General features: G+C 50.7%; 1 protein-coding gene across 1 annotated transcript; it reads right to left on the reverse strand.

Annotated features, from left to right (window-relative positions):
• Positions 1-671: 671 nt before the first annotated feature.
• On the reverse strand, positions 672-18,282 carry CILP (cartilage intermediate layer protein). The gene is made up of 9 exons (XM_035258877.3): positions 18,238-18,282; positions 16,139-16,306; positions 13,743-13,835; positions 12,844-13,113; positions 10,608-10,787; positions 9,297-9,611; positions 8,443-8,551; positions 6,677-6,834; positions 672-4,042 (listed from the first exon to the last, which is right to left on the reverse strand). Exons 2-9 carry the CDS (start codon positions 16,197-16,199, stop codon positions 1,674-1,676), a joined length of 3,555 nt encoding a protein of 1,184 aa, XP_035114768.1. The 5' UTR covers positions 16,200-16,306; positions 18,238-18,282; the 3' UTR covers positions 672-1,673.
• Positions 18,283-19,760: the final 1,478 nt, after the last annotated feature.

A 19,760-nucleotide genomic window follows, 5' to 3' on the forward strand; every position in this document is an offset into this window, starting at 1 on the left:
CCTGACAGATTCTGAGGGCTGGGATAGGGGCAATGAGTGCATCTTACCCAACCCCACAACCCACTACCTTGACTGCAATGTTGCCGAGATTGCTCCAGTACCACCTACGGGCTTCTGAGTCAGTATTTTAAAACAAATACCTTTTCCAAAACCAAAACTCTGTCCGTTTGGACCAGTTGTTTTCCTCCAGGGACAGGGTCTGTAACATAGAACAGAGATCTGGTGTCTGGAAAAGCTGAACATCCTTAGAAGAGTTTAAAGAAAGAAAAAGCCCATCATTGCTGAGTGAGGCCAGCCAGCCCAGCTGGAGAAGGCAACAGGCTGTGGAGGGAGCCAAAGGACCACTTGGCCAGCTCGTCAGACCCTGAGCCAAGCCATTGTATAAGCTCCAAAGTATTGGAAAGAAAGAAAAAAAAAATTGGGACATGTTTTCAGTCTTGCTCAGGAGCCCAGAACATGCTCACAACTCCAGGAATCTGCTCATTTCTGCAAATGGAAAATATGATCCATGAGAACACACTTGAGCGCTGGAGTGTGTGCCTATGTTGTCCTGCCCTGTAACGTAGGGGGCCAGGACTTACACCACCCGTGACTGCTTTCCAGAGTCCCCTGTACCCCTCTGAGCAGCTGGCTCACTTTAATAGTTAAAAGACAGGACAGTGGCCTCAGAATCAAAGTACAGAATGTGCATTTATTGACATCTGCCCTGGGCTACACTGGCAAGAACAAAAGCAAATGCAAAGGGAAACGTACAAGTGCAATTAGCAACCTGGTATAATTGTGGATACCGGTGGCTGTTCTTTCCAGTCTTGGTAGGGAAACTATGATTATCCTGTATTTAATAGGTTAACTGTGAATGTGCACTAGAATTCCAAATTTAGCAAAGTAATAAATAAGTTATTTACATTTCAAGTAAAAAGTATTGCATTTTATTTATGTATTTCACCGCCATTCATGTATATGAACTATGATCAAGGCTTGCTTACGTCCTGTGGAGCAAGGCCAAGAAATACGCTTTATATTGGTTATTTGATGTTCAGCATCAAATGATCACTATTGCAGAGGTGGGCAAAACCATGTAAAAAGAAGGGGAAGTATATTTGCAGTAATGGCATTAAGTGAAGAACAGTTGAAGCTGTAGCATTTTACCAGTGGCCAGTGTGTTTCTTTTAAAGAACAGTTTCACAGGCCTGGCGCGGTGGCTCACGCCTATAATCCCAGCACTTTGGGAGGCCAAGGTGGGTGGATCACGAGGTCAAGAGATCGAGACCATCCTGGTCAACATGGTGAAACCCCGTCTCTGCTAAAAATAAAAATTAGCTGGGCATGGTGGCGCGTGCCTGTAATCCCAGCTACTCATGAGGCTGAGGCAGGAGAATTGCCTGAACCCAGGAGGCGGAGGTTGCGGTGAGCCGAGATCGCGCCATTGCACTCCAGCCTGGGTAACAAGAGTGAAACTCCGTCACAGAAAAAAAAGTGGGGGCTCTATTTTGCCATTTTGAGGGCCGCATGCCAATTAGTATCATGGGACAAAGTAATTAAAGGCATGAAGAAACAAACAAGCAAATTGCACCAAAACAGATGTGCTTAAATTAACCAAGTGACAGTTTGTGTCAGTCTCACAATGGCTGTCACATGAGATGAGGGGAGAAGAGGGTGAAGTACCACAAAACTTAGTTGCTCAGGGGCTGTTGAGCAACTCCAGGAAATCTCAGAGAGGCCGTCGCTCCACGCTCGCGCTGGCCACCCCTGCTTGCCCGCTGCTGCCTCCTTGAGGGCATTCTTCCCTGGACAGTGCCTGTAGCAGAGGGCCGGGCTGGGGTGCTTTGGAGGTACTGGAAGGCACTCTGGCGGCCTACTTGCCTCTCTACACAGTTGAAGGTGAGGGCTACTCCCACATTGCTCTTCATGATTCTGGAGGAGCCATCAGATGTGCCATCAAAGCACCGTCCAAGCGCAATCTCCTTAGCCGTGCGAGGGTCCTGGTCAGTGACAGTGTAGATGCCGTAGTTGTGGCCCAGCGGGTCCAGGGGTGCCAGCATGGTGTACTCACTGGTGTCATTGTTGACTGCAAGTGGCAGGTGGTTGACCAGGTACTCATGCAGCATGGGGTTCACGCTGGCTCGCTGGCAGCTGCCCTGGGGGATGACCTTCACCAGGGTGCGGTCCACACGGTCCTGGTCGTAGAGCATCCCACTGCACTTGAACTCCAGACAGGCAGCTGAGACATTGGGCTGGTCCCTGTCCCGAGTGCTCCTCACATCTCGGATTCCATACAGCTTCCCCACTGTCCGCCGATGAGTGCCCCCCATGTTACGGGATCGCACATTCACTTCCAGGGATCCTACAATCTTCACCTTGATATAGCAGGCCCTGAATTCCATCGGCTTTGGCCACCATGCCAGATAGTCTTCAGTCCAGCTCATAGGGTCATCTTCATTGAAGGGGACTGTGTTATAGTCATACCGATCTCCCTCAATCTGGTAGAAGCGGAAGTGGGCTGCACTGGGCGGTGCCTCTTCACATGCCCGGAGGTTCTCAAAGGCATAGATAGGCCCGTTGCTCTCCTCAGCTGAGTTGGGCCTCGGCTTGGCCATGCTAATCTGGAAAGCTGTCTTTTTAACCCGTGGATCCTCATGGTCCGTCCGACGGTACTTGAGCTTGTTGAGATAGGGCTGAGGTACACCAATTGCATTTGGGTTGAATTTAGGAAAAGACTCCACTGCTTGTAGTTCCTCCCCAGCCAGGCTTGCCAAGACATAGGCAGAGTAGGCATCAGGGGACTGGTCATCACAGAAGGCAGGCACGCAGGCCCCATTGGGGCCCGTGATCACACTGTCAAAGCGGCCCCAGGCCCTCGGGTTGGATGAGAAGCCAGCTCTAGGCTCTAGGTTGATCACGGAGATCACAACCCCCTGGATCTGCTCACTGGGCAAGAACCTCTCACTCCGGTAGGCCCTCACCTTAACAAAGCACCTCCTGCTTTCAGGAACATCCAGGTTAAAGAGCCTCCTCTCACGGATCTCCATGTTGCCCACCAGGAAGGTTCTCTCCTCCCTTTTGTTCCTCCTTTGATTTTCAAATTTGAAGTCATCTTCCTCCTCCCACAGCCCTGTGTCTGGATTGAGTGACCAGAGTTTCACTGTAGATATGTGCTCTGGCATCTTGACCTGGGTCGAGTCGAGGTGGACCTTCACTTTGCCAGCATTGAGTGACTCTGAGGTGATCTCATCTCTGAAGTCCACAGAGAACATGCCATACGTCCGAAGGGGGAAAGTGTCTCCTTCATCACTGATGAAGTTCAGGTCGCTCTGGGCAGCTGTGGCTGTGGAAATATTCCGGGGATCCAGGAAGGTCACACTGGCCTTCACTTTTCCTGTGTATGGCTCCCCATTCTGCCTGTAGAAACTCTTGGAGGGAATCTCCAGTTCAGCCATGGGGTCTTCACCAACCACTTCTCCCAGGGGGATGATGTTGGTCTCCGTGGCTTCCAAAGTGATGGGCTCTTTCCTACGAAGCATCTTGATTTCATGGAACACTGCACTCCCCTTCTTGTTGAAAGGTAGCACTTTGGTGGTATTGACAAACTTCTGCAGCCTGTCCACAAATGTGAGCACCAGCCTGTCAGTGTCCTGGGGGACGTGGAGGGTGAAAGTGCCCTTGTAGCCAGTCATGCTTACGCGGCTGTTCCCCAGGTACACGTGGCCAAAGCGCATGGGCTCTCCATTGTCAGCAGCACTGACACGGCCCCGCACGATGCTCCGAGTTTCTGTACATCGCTGGCAGCTGCACTCCTTGGCCACCTTGGTGGGTAGTGTGTAGCCGCTGCACTGGATCTCCCTCTCCTCTGTTTTGGAGATGCCACAGCAGTTCTGCACAACATCACGGCACCTGATCCCATTATCCTGCTGCCCTGCACAGGTCTTGACAGGGCAGCGTCCCACATCATAGTAGAAGGAGTTGGTGGCATTCTGAAAGCAATCATGGGGCAGCTGGATAAGGTAGCTCTCAGGAACTGGGTTGCAAGGAGTCTCGTCAGGTGCTGCAGAGGGAAATGGTATGGAAATTAAGATGTAAGTTTACATCCTACACAAAGAGTACCTCAACCTCACATCTCTACAGTGTTCTATGATTTTCAAAGGACTTGAATATCCATGACCCTCATCCTCACAGAACTCTCTGAGTGAGATGGAATGGCTATTACACCATTTTATATATGGTGAAACACAGTTGATTGATGAGACCACCATAGTGGCGGTTTGTCTCAATGAAGGGGTCTCAAAAATGTATGAAGGTGTTTTGGGTTATCACCAAAATTGGGTATGCTACTGGCGTATTGTGGGTAGGGGCCATTGATGTTCTTTTTTTTTTTTTTCTTTTTGAGACAGAGTTTCACTCTTGTTACCCAGGCTGGAGTGCAATGACGTGATCTCGGCTCACCGCAACCTCCGCCTCCTGGGTTCCAGCAATTCTCCTGCCTCAGCCTCCTGAGTAGCTGGGACTTCAGGCACGCGCCACCATGCCCAGCTAATTTTTGTGTATTTAATAGAGACGGGGTTTCATCATGTTGACCAGGATGGTCTCGATCTCTTGACCTCGTAATCCACCTGCCTCGGCCTCCCAAAGTGCTGGGATTATAGGCGTGAGCCACCGCACCCGGCCGGCCATTGATGTTCTATGTCCTGCAATGTCTGGTTACAGTTCTGCATAAAGAATCTTTCTGTGTTCTGAATGACTTTCACAAGTCCCACCAGACATTCATTCAGGTAGAAAACCTGTTGAAAATGATCAGAGCTTTGGCCGGATGCGGTGGCTCACACTTGTAATCCCAACACTTTGGGAGGCCAAGGTGGGTGGATTGCTTGAGCCCTGGAGTTGGAGACCAGCCTGGGCAACATGATGAAACCCTGTCTCTACAAAAAATACAAAAATCAGCTGGGTGTGGTGGCACATGCCTATAGTCCCAGCTACTCGGGAGGCTGAGGTGGGAGGATTGCTTGAGGCTGGGAGGTCAATGCTGCAGTGAGCTGTGAGTGTGCCACTGTGCTCCAACCTGGGCAACAGAGCAAGACCCCATCTAAACAAAATGAAAAGATGAGAGCTTAGTATCTTTTACATGGCTTTAACCACATACTGAACTTTTCAAGAATGCAACGACCATATAAATTGAGCTAAGATTATACTTTGTTTAGCTCAGAACAATTCCAAGAATTGTTCCTCACTTCAGGAAAATCACACTTTTATACCACCGTTACCTAAGCGCTGTGAATGGCAGAATGATACCTCTGCACCTCTTAGCATTTGTAGCAGTCATGTTTATGGTGGATTTAAGTGCAAGTGGCTAACTTATTGGTTCGTCTTCTCGTGTCAATGTGCCAAAGCATTTACATATGGGAATACACACTATTTTATATTAAAAATGTTTAAATGTATCCTTTGTTTTATATTTTGGACCATGCACAAATACGTTTGGATATTATATGTAGTTATCTATAAATTTAGCTTCATAATAATAAAGCGATATTAAAGCTACTGTCACAAGCAGGGAGGCTTGGCGTGATGGGTTGGGACCACGGCTGAGGGCTCCACATCTCTGCCAACATCCAGAGTACCCTGTGTCTTGTCTGTCCTGAGGTCTCTTGCTCAACTTTTTAAGGGTCTGAAGTAGTCCAGGATCCTTCCAATACATTCTGTCCTCCTTTGCCTTTTGTTTTGTTTTGCTTTCTTTAGGCCAATTACTAAACTATCTTCCTTCCTACCCATTTTCCAAAGACAGGCTCCTGATTGGTCTTGGACCTCGAATCTCTCCCACTCCAGTTCTCTTCTTGAAGCCAGCTTTAGATCACCCTTTCTTGCAAAGCCCCCTCAGTTCCCACTTCTGTATGTTGACCCACGCTAGCCCCTCAATCTGGAACACCTCACCTCCACATACACAATCCCTGCTTGTTCTTTAAGACCAGGGGTTCTAACCTTGGTTGCAAATTGGAATCACATGGGGAGGTTTTAAACTACGCATGCCCAGGCCACATCTCAGCCCAATTAAGTCAGACTCTCTGGAGGTAAGACTGAGGCATCAATGTTTTTTAAAACCCAATCAGGTCATACAAATGGGCAGCCCAAACAGAACCATTATTTAAGCCCCAGCTGGAAAGCTGCTCCCTCAAGTAGCCATCTGTGGTCACTCCCACCTGGGAGGTATCTACCATCTATTAGAGTCTATGGCCCCTTATCTCCTGTTTTAGCTGCATTTTTCTTTTCTTTTGCTTTCTTTCTTTCTTTCTTTTTTTTTTTTGGTTTGTTTGTTTTTGAAATGGAGTCTTGCTCTGTCACCCAGGCTGGAGTGCCGTGGCATGATCTCAGCTCACTGCAACCTCTGCCTCCCAGGTTCAAGCAATTCTCATGCCTCAGCCTCCTAAGTAGCTCGGATTACTGGTGCACACCACCACGCCTGGCTAATTTTTGTATATTTAGTAGAGATGGGGTTTCACCATGTTGCCCAGGCAAGCCTCAAATGACCTCAGGCGATCCATCTGCCTTGGCCTCCCAAAGTGCTGGGATTACAGGGATGAGCCACGTGCCCAGCCAGCCTGAGCTTTTACTGTGTAGTTATGTGCACTGGGGTGCTCAGCCATCCCTGTTGCAGACCCAGGGCCCCCAGGGACCCAGACAGGTTTACCTATGACAATCAGCTGGGCAATCTTGGACTTCATGGCCCCAGCATCACTCTGGGCCTTGCAAAAGTACTCTCCAGCCTGGTCCTGCTTCAGGTTCCTCAGCACCAGCTTGCTCTCATGCTTGTAGAGGGAAGGATCCAGCAATGTGTTATTATGATACCTGCAAGGGATGGAGAGGAGGAACCTGAATGGCAGTGGGAGGGCAGGTATCCCTGGAAAAGTTCCAGGAGCAGGCAGCCAAGGAGACAGATGGTAAGTGGGTTCCCCTTTGACTTGGCTCATCCAAGAGCACTAATTGGCCTGGGAGACAAGGAACTTGGTTCTATGTCCCAGCCTTACCATGTACCTGGCTGGGACAACCCCCCTCCCCATCTCACCTGTCTGTGCTTCAGCTTTCTGGTCTAAAAATGGCAGCAATGGCTGGGCGTGGTGGCTCACACTTGTCATCCCAGAACTTTGGGAGGCCAAGGTGAGTGGATCACCTGAGGTCAGGAGCTCAAGGCCAGCCTGGCCAATATGGTGAAACCCCATCTCTACTAAAAAAAAAAAAAAAAAAAAAATTAATTAGCTGGGCGTGGGGGCACGTGCCTGTAATCTCAGGTACTCTAGAGGCTGAGGCAGGAGAATCACTTGAACCCAGGAGGTGGAGGCTGCAGTGAGCCGAGATCACGCCATTGCACTCCAGCCTGGACAACAAGGGCAAAACTCCATCTCAGAAAAATAATAATAATAATAAAATGGCAGCAATGACCTCTAGCTGACTTCACAGGATTGTTGTGTGTGTCAAACAAGAGACTAGCTATACAATGTTTTTGAAGGATAAAGGACTCACGGCCATAAGGGATTCTGCCCTTGTTTTCTTTTATTGGGAAAAGCAGGACTTGGGAACTTTGTTCTGTGTCCTGATGATACACAAGTCTGAATCCCAAGACCAGAGACGCTCTAGGGGACCCCAGCTTTTTTTTTTGAGACAAGATCTCACACTGTCACCCAGGCCAGAGTGCAGTGGTGTGATCACAGCTCACTGCAAGCTCTGCCCCCTGAACTCAAGTGATTCTCCTACTTCATTCTCCCAAGTGGCTGGGACTAGAAGCCTCCACACCTGGCTGATTTTTTTTTTTTTTTGAGACGGAGTTTTACTGTTGTTACCCAGACTGGAGTGCAATGGCACGATCTCGGCTCACCGCAACCTCTGCCTCCTGGGTTCAAGCAATTCTCCTGCCTCAGCCTCCCGAGTAGCCAGGACTACAGGCGCTCACCACCATGCCCAGCTAATTTTTGTATTTTTAGTAGAGACGGAGTTTCACCTTGTTGACCAGGATGGTCTCGATCTCTTGACCTCGTGATCCATCCGCCTCGGCCTCCCAAAGTGCTGGGATTATAGGTATGAGCCACCACGCCCAGCCTGATTTTTAAAGCTTTTTATAGAGACAAGGCTTTGCTATGTTGCCCAGGCTGGTCTCGAGCTCCTGGGCTCAAGCAATCCACTTGTCACAGTCTCCCAATGTGCTGGAATTACAGGTGTGAGCCACTGTGCCCCGCCACAGGGTTCCCAACTTTGAGGGTACAATGAGAGAGCTTGCCAGTTGTCTGGCTCCCAACCCCACTGGCTCCTACTTGTAAGTTCCAACATCCGGGCTCTGTACCAGTGCCTTCCTTGTAACTTTATTCTATTGGTTATTGTTCTTATTAATAAGTCCAGACCCAATGCAAGAAAGCTCTGGTTTCCAAGAGGAGAACTGGGCAGGGTAGCTGGCAGAATACGCACCAAAAATACTTGTCTGGACCAGGCTTCCCGGTGGCCTTACAGCACAGGGACACGCTCTGCCCAGCTCTCCGTGCTTTTGTCTCAGGGTTCATCACCATGTATGGGGTCTCTGGGAAAGAAGAGGAGAAACAGCATTTTGAGAGAGAGAGAGAGAGAGAGAGAGAGAGAGAGAGAGAGTATGTGTGTGTGTGTGCGCACGCGCGCGCATGACCTCAAGGTCTTTGGTGGTGTGAAAATTGTATGGCTTCACCCTCACCTCCAGCCCATATCCACTGGTCCTAAGGGAATTGGTTCAGAGTGGAGTCTACCCCTCCACACCCCCCATCCTGGGACCTGCTCCATGGCCTGTCAAGCAGCATCTGGGTGGGTCAGTGGAGAAACAAGGGGACCTCGTGTCAGCCAGGATTCCTAAGCACCACCATTAGGACAGAACTGGCTGCTTCGAATAGTGCAATATTCACGTTCTGCTGCTTCTGGCAGAATTTCCCGGCCTTCCCGCACCATTTCTGAACTTCCCAAGCCTTTCTCTCGGTGACCTCCAAACCTCACAGTGTACTGTATTGACTATTAGACAAGGTGGCCAGGGAAGACCTGAGACGTTTGAGGGAGCAAGCCATGCCAGTATCTACAGCAAGAGCATTCTAAACAGAATACATGCAGCAAGTGCAAAGGCCCCGAGGCAGGAGTGTGCCTGCAGTTGGAGTAGACTGATTTGGTGTCTAGGGACATGTGGGCCATGGGAAGGATTCAGGGTTTTACTCTGAGTGAGCTGGGAAGACAGCTTTTAGCACTGTGATCCCTTTATTTAAAAATCTGGACCTTCTCACCAGCCCTACCCCAGAGAATTTAGTTACCTGCCCTCACGAACTCTGCATTGACGGTGGCTGCCTTCAGGCTAGTCTTGGGCATTGTGAGTACAATCGGGGCAAACTTGACCTTTGTGATCTTCAGGATGCTTTTGCCATCAGGGCACAAGCCAGGGATTCGGAATCTCCCATTACTGTCTGTCTGGGTCAGCAGCTTAGGTGTCTTGGTCAGCAGGTAGACAGTGGCTCCTGAGGCTGGGGCACCTCCGGGAAGGGAGACCACCCCATGAAGCATGAAGTCCTCACACATGCAGGCGTCACAGTCAGCATTCACCTGGCCCATTGGGCAGGTCAGGTCACAGTCTGTGGGACAAGGGGCCACATCAGCAGGGATTCTATGGATTCTGGCATTCCTTCAGTCAACATCACAACCTGTACACTCACATGTCGCTTCCCCTCGTCCTTGGCCTTTACCACCTTTCCTTATCAGCCTGCATGACTAACTCCTACTCATCCTTTAAAACTTATCCCAGGGCCTGGCAGGGTGGCTCACACCTAGCACTTTGGAAGGCCAAGGCGGGTGGATCACCTGAGGTTAGGAGTTCGAGACCAGCCTGGCCAACATGGTGAAACACCGCCTCTACTAAAAATACAAAAATTAGCTGGGTGTGGTGACATGCACAAGTAATCCCAGCTACTAGGGAGGCTGAGGCAGGAGAACCATTTGAACCCGGGAGGCGGAATCTGCAGTAAGCTGAGATTGTGCCACTGCACTCCAGCCTGGGCAACAGAGTGAGACTCTGTCTTAAGAAAAAAAAAACTTGGCCAGGCACAGCGGCTCACGCCTGTAATTCCAGCACTTTGGGAGGCCGAGGCAGGTGGATCACGAGGTCAAGAGATCGAGACCATCCTGGTCAACATGGTGAAACCCCGTCTCTACTAAAAATACAAAAAATTAGCTGGGCACGGTGGCGCATGCCTGTAATCCCAGCCACTCAGGAGGCTGAGGCAGGAGAATTGCCTGAACCCAGGAGGCGGAGGTTGCGGTGAGCCGAGATCGCGCCATTGCACTCAAGCCTGGGTAACAAGAGCGAAACTCCATCTCAAAAAAAAGAAACTTAGCCCAGAACGCCTCCTCTAGGAAGCTTTCCCGGATTCCCCCAGGCTATGGTAATTGACCCTGACCTGTGTCCCTATATTATCCTGTATATCCCTCATTATGGCACATAATAGATCCTGAGTTAATACTTGGTGAGTAAGTAAATGAAGGAATCCATCAGTCTCAGACTGACCATCTAACTTTTCATTCTTCAACCTCACCCACCATACCCTGCCTAGTACCAGAAGGGAGGGTGGTACCTTTACAGTCCTGGCCCATGCAGTGCTGACCCTCTTCAGTGGCCTCACTGCACAGTGACATCGGCTCTGCCAAGCAGGTACGTGTGCGAGTCTGGACCCCAGTGCGACCACAGGCAGCTGAGCACTTGCTCCAGGCAGACCATGGGCTCCAGATGCGCTCTGTGTCTCGGCGCAGGGACCCTGCAAAGTGGGATCAGCAGACAGTCTGACTTCCCTCTTGAGGGGACTCTGTCTGGAAATCTGACCCTGAAGCTGTTTCTTTGCTAAAGACAAGGTCTCCATTTATGTCATAGATGTCACTGATATTTATACTTACTGCAATAATTTTTCCAACAGATAGAAATCAAAAGTTTTGAGGAAGTGATGTCTCTAATTTGCGCAGAGGCACCCTATGGGCCAGTGGTGGCCCTGAGAGGGGCTTGTTGGCCACGCACTGGGACTTTGATATGCTGTCCTAGGATGTGCAGGGACAGCACTGTCTTTCTTCTTCACTAGCGTGGAAACAGGCGCGTGGTCTTATGGAAGGACTCCCTGGGAAGTCAGGCCCCCCTGGGAAGCCAGGGCCTGGAACCTGCAATGACTTGGACAAGAAGCCCCTTTCTGCCCACCTTCCTCACTTCTGACCTAAGGCCTGTGTACAAGAATGGAGTCTTCACACCTTGCCCAGATCAGCCTGAGCTCCCACCCCAGATGACCTCCACTGGTGCCTGGGCCTGGGGGATCTTGTGGAACCCCAAGGGGGAGGATCCCCATCCAAGAAGGGAGCAGATCTGTTCCCGCTATCATCTGTATTACCCATGGTGGGAGGGGATATAAATGCATGGACTGCTAACACAGACATGGTTCAAACCCCGGCTCTGCTTTTTCAGCTGTGGAATCCTGAGAAGTTACCTAGCTTCTCTGGACGTTGTGTAACTTGTCAAGATGGAGATCCCCCAAAGATCAGTTGTAAAGGTTGAATAATGTGAATAACTAGCACAGTATCTGGTACATAGGAACAAGAATAGAAACTAACACTCAGTGAGCATTTACCTGAGTTAAGCCTCTGCATTCATATCACTTAATCCTCATTAAAAAGCCCTGTTGGCCGGCGCAGTGGCTCACACCTATAATCCCAGCACTTTGGGAGGCCAAGGCCGGTGGATCACAAGGTCAAGAGATCGAGACCATCCTGGTCAACATGGTGAAACCCCATCTCTACTAAATATACAAAAATTAGCTGGGCATGGTGGTACGCGCCTGTAGTCTAAGCTACTCGGGAGGCTGAGGCAGGAGAATTGCTTGAACCCAGAAGGCAGAGGTTGCGGTGAGCCAAGATCGTGCCATTGCACTCCAGCCTGGATAACAACAGCAAAACTCCGTCTCAAAATAAATAAATAAATAAAAAGCCCTATGAAGACTTACTATTATCCATGTGTTACATAGGAGAAACCTGAGGCTAAGAGAACTTCAGAAAATTTGTCATGGGGACACATCGCGGGTCAGGCTCAGGATTCAAACCCAAGCATCCCCACTTCAGAGCCTGTGGTCTTCACCATGGTGTCACCCAAACACAATGAAAAAAGGTTGAATAGAGAGTACCTATAAACACAGGACAGTATTGGAAAGGTTCTGGTACTAATGACACTACTTGGTTATTATTAGAGTGTGGGAAGTAGAAAAGTTCCTTTTTAAAGTTTCCTTTCTTGTTAAGTCATAAGTGAGCTAATAACTTTGTTAAGCCCTATCCTATATAGCTGTTAGACACGCCATGCTTACAGGCACATAGTACTACATTCCATGTCCTTGTACTTTAACCAAGATATCTGAGCTGGTCGTGCTCACAAGGCATGTCCCAGCTCTCCATTGCTTTTACCTGTTTAGAAAAGTTTTAAGTTGTTAGTCAATCAGGTTTTAGTTTAGATTGTGAGGTCTGGCTCCAGCCAATGGAGATCAGACACAGCAGTAAGGACGACCCCAAATGTGTAAGGGATAAATTTTGTGTGTGTTCCTTTGTTCCTTGTCCTCTCGTGCCACACTTCCTGCAGTCCAGGAAGTAAAAATCGTGTTGCCGAAAGATCCTTTGTCTCAGTGCTAACTTTTGTTTGCGGCACTGAGCATCTATTTCCAACAGAGAGTCCAAGCATGTGCACGTGTGTGATGTTGAGAGTTCTGGTGGCCAGAGGCAGGTTCTCCCCCTCCCTGAGTAGAGACTAGTGGGAAGTAGCGGGTGGGGGTGGGAGGCGTTCAGGCTTACCTGGTGGGCAGAGGAAGCGTACAGTGTAATTAGAGCAGTTCCGGCCGGGCCGCTGCTCCCTGTTGAGGCACCAGAAGCCCTCACGAGGACTACCATGGACCACCTGGCCAGTGCTGCCCGCAGGTGTCCAGTCAGTGGTCCGAGCCTCTAGCTGCAGGGGACGGGCACATACACGGTCCCCATAGTAGAAGCGAATGGCATCCAGCCGCTCATAGTCGCCCTGGCCTCCTGGATAGTCGATGTTGAACCACGTTGTCCACTCACCAGGGCCTGAGAGTCATGGCCAGATTGGGGAGGAGCAGTGATCCTGGTGAGCTCCAGTTCTCCTTTCCCTCTCACCCACCCCCAGCTGGTCTCAGGCCCTGTCACATTTGTCTCTCCAGGTTCTCTCCAATCCCCTCTACGTCTGCCACTGCTGAGGCCTCCATTCAAGCTCTCATCAGCCTGGTTGAACCATGTCAGTAACGTTCTGCCTGATCTCTCTACATCAAGTCTCCTCTATGTCATTCACACCCACCCCTGACCCTGCAATCAGGGTGAGCTTTCTCCATGTGCCTTGGGCCACATCGCCCCCAGCTTTAAGATCCTCTAGCCAGGCATTCAGGGTGTTGAGGAGCTGGCTGCAGCCATCTCTCCATACTCATCTCCACATCCCCTTCCCACCAGCCTGTGCCCTGGCCCCACCAAGCTCCACAGCATTCCTGAAACATTCAGGCAGATTCTGATTCGGAGCTGTCTTATACACTAAGTTCCTCTGCCCGGACAGAGATGGAGGCCGAATGCCTTAAAAAGTGGGTTTCCGAGGAAGCCTAACATCATGCCCTGGCTTCAGAGATACACTTAGCAAACCCAGTAAAGACTCCCCCCTCCAGCCCCTCCCTGCTCTAGCCACAACTCACTCTCCAGGGTGTTGGCAGGCTTGGCAGAGATGAGGGGGTTCCTCTTCCCAGGCTGGACTCTTCTTACTGACTGGGTGAGCATCGTCTGTCTCCCTGAGGGCCAGAAAGAGAAGCTAAGTGAGAGGCCAGGACTGGAAGTGACAGCCCTCCTCAAGATGCAGGGAAACAGTGTGAGGCGGTGGACAGAGCATGAGCCCCAGGCACGGGTTCAAACCCCACTCTGCTACTTATTGCTGTGCAATCTCAGAAAAGCTTCATTCCTCTGAGCCTGTTTCTCCATAAAATAGGAATGCATTAACAATTGCTGCTTCCTAGGGTCCTGGTGCCTTATTCAGGTGACAATGAAGGTAAGAGACCAGGCATGTGGTACATACTCAAATGAATGGTAGCTCCCTGTTCACTCTGGTTCTAGAAACTGATCATCAGATGCTACTGAGCAGCCAGTGGCCTGGGACTCCTGCTCTGGTGTCTGCACCTAACCTTCTTGGCAGAATGGAGCTTTGTTTTCCTCATCTGTAAAATGGAGATATTAATTCTCACCTAGCAGGGTGACTCAACTGGCATGAGGATTCCACGAGATAGAACGTAAACCTCTCTGAAGTACATGCAGATTGACAGCGTGGGCTCCTGAGCCTCTGCCACTTTCTAACTCTATGACTGTGGGCAAGTTACTTAACCCATCTGACCCCATGTTCTCGAATCATAAAATAAGGATAATAATAGTTCCTGCCTTAGAGGATTGTGGGGATTAAAGAAGCTCATTCATAAAATCCACTTAGATCGCCTAGCACATAATGCATGCTGAGTCATGCTGAGTAAGTGCTAGCAACTCCCTTTAGCTCAACGCCTGGCACAGTAGATGTCCATTTACTTTCCCTTGGGAGTCCACTCTCCCATAAAAGACTCACATGGCCTCACTGGAGCAGTGGTCCTCAATTTTCTACACAAGGCTGGCAGGGACTGCCTGAGGACGGGTACAGGGTCCTGAGGCCACAGATAGTTCCCGCCGTACCCCACCTGAGGCTGGGTTGGGGTCTCCAGAATGGGAAGGAGAATGCAGAGTAGAGGGCTGCAAAAGCTTTGATAGGCAATTCACGCTCCCTCCAGGAGCCAAATCAGAATTCTCTATGCTGCTTAATTGAGGTGATGGGAGCTCTTTTAATCAACCTAATCTGATTTCCCCGCAGACGGTTGAATGTTAATCATCTTCACAGGCAGCAGCTGTCAGGGTGGAAAGAGCAAGGCAGGCGGCGGGTACACACGGGGGTTGGCTCCGGGCTGAGACAGCCTTTGTTCCTGCATTTGTGGCCACAAATCCTGCAAGGCATACAGCCTTAAAAGAGGGTTTTTTGACCTTCCTTCCCTTCCTTTCTCTCTCTCTCTCTCTCTCTCTCTCTCTCTCTCTCACTCTCTCTTTTTCTCTTTCTTTCTTTCTTTCCCTGAGTATGTGGTAAAATCAGGAGAGGAAGGGGAAGGTGTAGGAGACAGTGTACAGGGAGGATGGGAGCTCTGATGCTTAGATGGCTTGGGAAGTCTCCATTCCACCAAACAAACTCTTTCTACAGTTCCTTCCAGAGCTCAGTATCTCCAGAGGAGGCAGGCAGAGGGCAAGGAGACCAGAAGTGGTTCCGGCGTGTCTGCGAAATTTGGCTATAGGGTCTAAATGGAATTGAGCTTTGGGCCCAAATAATTTTCATAAAACTAAAAACAGGCCGGGCGTGGTGGCTCACGCCTGTAATCTCAGAACTTTGGGAGATCAAGGCGGGTGGATCATGAGGTCAAGAGATGGAGATCATCCCGGCTGACTTGGTGAAACCTCGTCTCTACTAAAAATACAAAAATTAGCTGGGAGTGGTGGCGTGCACCTGTAGTCCCAGCTACTCAGGAGGCTGAGGTAGGAGAATCACTTGAACCCAGGAGGTGGAGGCTGCAGTGAGCTGAGATCACGTCACTGCATTCTAGCTTGGCAATAGAGCAAGATTCCATCTAAAAAAAAAAAAAAACCTAAAAACAGACCAAACTCCAAACCCAAAACTGCTTCTGAGAACTCATTGATTTCCTGTGATTCCCTATTACTTTGGCTGCCAGGAAGCTCAGAGCTAAATTAATTACTCAAGGGCTAAAAATAACTCTTTTTTTTCCTCCCTTTGAATAACTGCTCATCCCTCTCCTCATATAAAGGTTCTGTTTTGTGAGTTTTAATATTGGGAACTATCTCAAGTGTGTGGGTGGGGGGTGAACAAACAGGGTATAAATTATGAATAAATCCACAAAGTGGCCTCAGGTCTGAAGGCCTTGCTGTTTCTTAAGGCAGATGCAGAGTTCAGTCCCAGACCAGACATGGCTTCACTGAAGCAAGTGGAAGATTTGGGAGCCAGCAGATACTTAGCCTATACCCAACACAGATGTGACTTCCAGGACCAGGAAGGAGAACACCCAGGCCTTGGTCCCCACCATCTTTCCCCCAAGCCCCGTGGGAACGTGGCAAGAGGTGGGTGAGGGTGCTTCACAGAGTCGCTGACTCTGGAATGTGGTCCCCTGGGAAGTTTCTCAGATCCAGTGACCTGTAAAGAAACAAAGCTTGTCAGGTTCTGTATTTCTGAATCACCTCTTATGGCTCAAGCAGAAATACTTCTTGATCTGTCAAGGAGGGAAAAGTGGACAGAATGATGTCCTAGGAGAGTGACATCAGCCTGAACTGTGACACCAGGCAGCTTGGGAGTGTCAGAGGCTCAGAATCTGAGTTCAAATGGGGCAGACCAGGCTCTATCCCTCTGTGTAGGCTCCAGGGCCTCACATGGAGATGGGGTATAAGGAAGAGCAGAGGCAAGGAGGTTCCTTGCCAATGAGGACAGTCCAGGGCTCACTCCCAGCAGCCTCTGGTGACTTGTTAATCACTTCTAAGACCCAGGCTTGAGGGGCATTTGCTTTGCCATCCTTTGATGGAATTCACACTCTTGCACAGGGGGCTACATATTAAGGCCAGGAGGGCCAGGCGTGGCGGCTCACGCCTGTAATCCCAGCACTTCGGGAGGCCGAGGAGGGTGGATCACACCTGTAATCCCAGCACTTTGGGAGGCCGAGGCGGGTGGATCATGAAGTCAAGAGATCGAGACCATCCTGGCCAACATGGTGAAACCCCGTCTCTACTAAAAATATAAAAATTAGCTGGGCATGGTGGCACATGCCTGTAATCCCAGCTACTCAGGGGGCTGAGGCAGGAGAATTGCTTGAACCCAGGAGGCGGAGGTTGCGGTGAGCCGAGATTGTGCCATTGCACTCCAGCCTGGGTAACAGCAGCGAAACTCCATCTCAAAAAAAAAAAAAAAAAAAGGCCAGGAAGACCTGGCTGTGACTACAGTGGCCTCTCCTAAGGCAGGCAGGCTGGAAGGCGCATGCCTCAGACATACCACCTCCATGAACACATTCCCAGATGTGCACGGGCTGCAGCTGGAACACATTTCTGGCCTTTTTGTTTGGGCCCTGACTGGGAGTTACACGGCCAGGAGCCAGCTGAGGGAAAGCAGAGGGATGCACTGCGAGAGGCCAGGGCTCCCCAGTAACTGCTGAGCGTGGGTCAGGAACTGCAAGGGTCGGGAGAGGAAAGCAGGTCTGGGACAAGGGCAAGGAACAAGGGACATGCGTGATCCAGGCTGCAGCTGAGCAGAACATTTTTATCTCTCCCCAGAGCTCCGGCCAGCCCAGAATCTGACTCGTTTCTGGAGATTCAAAAGTGGTTTCCTTCACCCTCCTAAGTCCAGGGTGTGGTTAAGAAAGGGAAGAGTCCTCATCTCTAAAATAAATAAATAAACAAACACCTGAAAATACTTGGATATTCCAGGGGAAGGACAAACCAGTCCCATGCTGCAGACCATCTAGCTCTAAAAGCACTAGCCCCACCACTACCTGTTTCTCAGATGAGGAAGCGGAGTCACCAGGACGTACCAAAAGCCTCCACATTGTGTGTCTCACTCTGGGCTTCCAGCAGGGAGCTGAGCAGTCTGCAGGCCTGCACCGCATGCAGCCTGAGCCTGAGCCTGCTCCAGGGATGTCTGGAGGCCGAGGTGGCCTGAGACACCTTGTGGAAAAACCATTTCCCATCTGGCAGCCCACGGAGGTTCTCAGCATCCCCGCCGTCTCCTCAGCATATGCCCTGATGGTTAGGCTCGCCATCCCACGCTCCTCAGAACACTTGGATCAAGCAGACTGGCTGGCCGCAGGGAAAAGCAGGGCACCCAGAGGTAAAGAAACCCTAAGTGGGGACCTTTTGGGGGTTCCTGACCTCAGGTGAGGGAGGGAAAGGACTTTGGGCCAATGGGGGAAAGCAGATTCCCAAAGCAGAAAGGGAGTCTTCTCTGTGGAAGATGAAGGGTCAGGCAGCAAGAAGTGGGGGGAGGTGGGGAGAAGGGAATGGGGTAGTCAGGGGAGGGCAAGAGCAGTTGAGCCCAGCAGTGGGGTGCAGGGATGGGGTGAGGAGAATAGAAGTGGAACTCACCGTGTCCTGAGCAGGACTCCTCAGCTGGGGGTCTAAGCCTTCACCTCTCCCGCAGTCCAGCGCCGGCCTTATATAGCACAGCTGGTGGCTCAGCCTATGGCAGCCAGCCAGGGGAAGCAGCAGGGAAACCAGATCTGAGCATGAGCCTCCCTCTCCCCTCCCCACGTCCCCTGCAGCTCACAGAGGCCAGGATTTTATGTCCAGATCCTAAGGGGGAGATGCCATGGGACCTGGTGATGTGCCAGGTGGGCAGTGGCCTGGGGCCTCGCAGTCCAGAGCAGAGAGAGAGGGGTCAGGAGGTGGGCTTGGCACTAGAAACAGCCCTGGGAAGGGGCCACGGGGAATTCTACATCTGGGCAGCATTTCATGGCCCTGGGGACGGTGTGCTCTTGCCTAAGCCTTGCTTGCTGATGTCCCACATTCCCCTGGCCCTGGCCCGCCCACACAGAGAAAAGCCTTTGCTGGTCTTAGCACATACTCCAAACGCTCTTAGGCACACAGGACCTTGGCTTCTCAGCTGGGTGTGTCTGGTTTGAGTTGGGCAACTACTCAGCTTCTCTGGCTTCTGAGGGAACACCCGGGGAACCTCAGAAGGGATGAGAGACAAAAGAACTGTGGGGCATAGGTTGTCAGCTGGTGAGAACGGTTCTTCTTCTCTCCTCCCCACTGCCATCTGGATCTCTGCTGGTACCCACTGAGATCCCAGAGCGCCAGCATGTGGACTCTTCTGAGACCTTGATGCTCACATATATGCCTGTGTGTGAGTGCATGTCTGACTTCAGGTATGGACATCACCGTGTGAACAGCCAGTCTTACCCAGAGGGGCCATATGCAGCTGCAGGTGCTGTGAAGCCCCACTCCCGGCCCCTGGCCCCAGCCTGAGGTTATGTTTGCACAGATAGTTTTCTAATTTTAGCATGTGTTAGAATCCCCTGGAGGGCGCTTAAAGCAGATTTCTGGACCCCCACCCAGAGTTTCTGATTCAGTGGGGGCCTGAGAGTTTGCATTTCTAACAAGCTCCCAGATGACAGTGATGCTGCTGGTTCATGGACCACGTTTTGAGATTGGCTGGTCACAGTGACAGAGCCCCAGCTGAAGGGAGAAGATGAAGACGGAGCGTACTCGGGACCAGAGTGGGAGCTTCCAATACTGCGCCATGTAGCAGGCTCATCCAACCTGAGCTGGGCTTCCGGCCTCATGCTGGCAACTGGAGAAGGAGGCCTGGCGCTGTGGCCATCCACACCAGGGTCCGCTCACTCTCTCCACGTACCTTTACTGAGCTCTTATTCCCAGGTTCTACACTGGGCACTGGGAAGCCACAAGAAAAACGATGTATCCTTGCACTCAGAGGAAAGAGCCTCACATGGAAATGATTCTGTAGTTAACAGTGCAGACCCATATGCCAGGAGCTGTGTGTGTCTGTGTTCGTGCCTTTTCCTGTATGTGTCTTTCTGCGTGTGTGTGTGTGTGTGTGTGTGTGTAAAAGCTGTTTTCTCTGAGGACTGCCCTTGACAAGATCTGCT

Source organism: Callithrix jacchus, chromosome 8 (genome assembly GCF_049354715.1).
Source record: "Callithrix jacchus isolate 240 chromosome 8, calJac240_pri, whole genome shotgun sequence".
Taxonomy (NCBI): domain Eukaryota; kingdom Metazoa; phylum Chordata; class Mammalia; order Primates; family Cebidae; genus Callithrix; species Callithrix jacchus.

Coding starts and splice junctions, on each gene's coding strand:
- CILP (XM_035258877.3), bottom strand. CDS start 16,199: ATGGTGGGGACCAAGGCCTGGGTGTTCTCCTTCCTGGTCCTGGAAGTC. Junction 9,612..10,607: donor CATGGGCCAGGACTGTAAAG/GTACCACCCTCC, acceptor CTTGTCCCACAG/ACTGTGACCTGACCTGCCCA. Junction 4,043..6,676: donor TGCCCAGCTGATTGTCATAG/GTAAACCTGTCT, acceptor TTCCCTCTGCAG/CACCTGACGAGACTCCTTGC.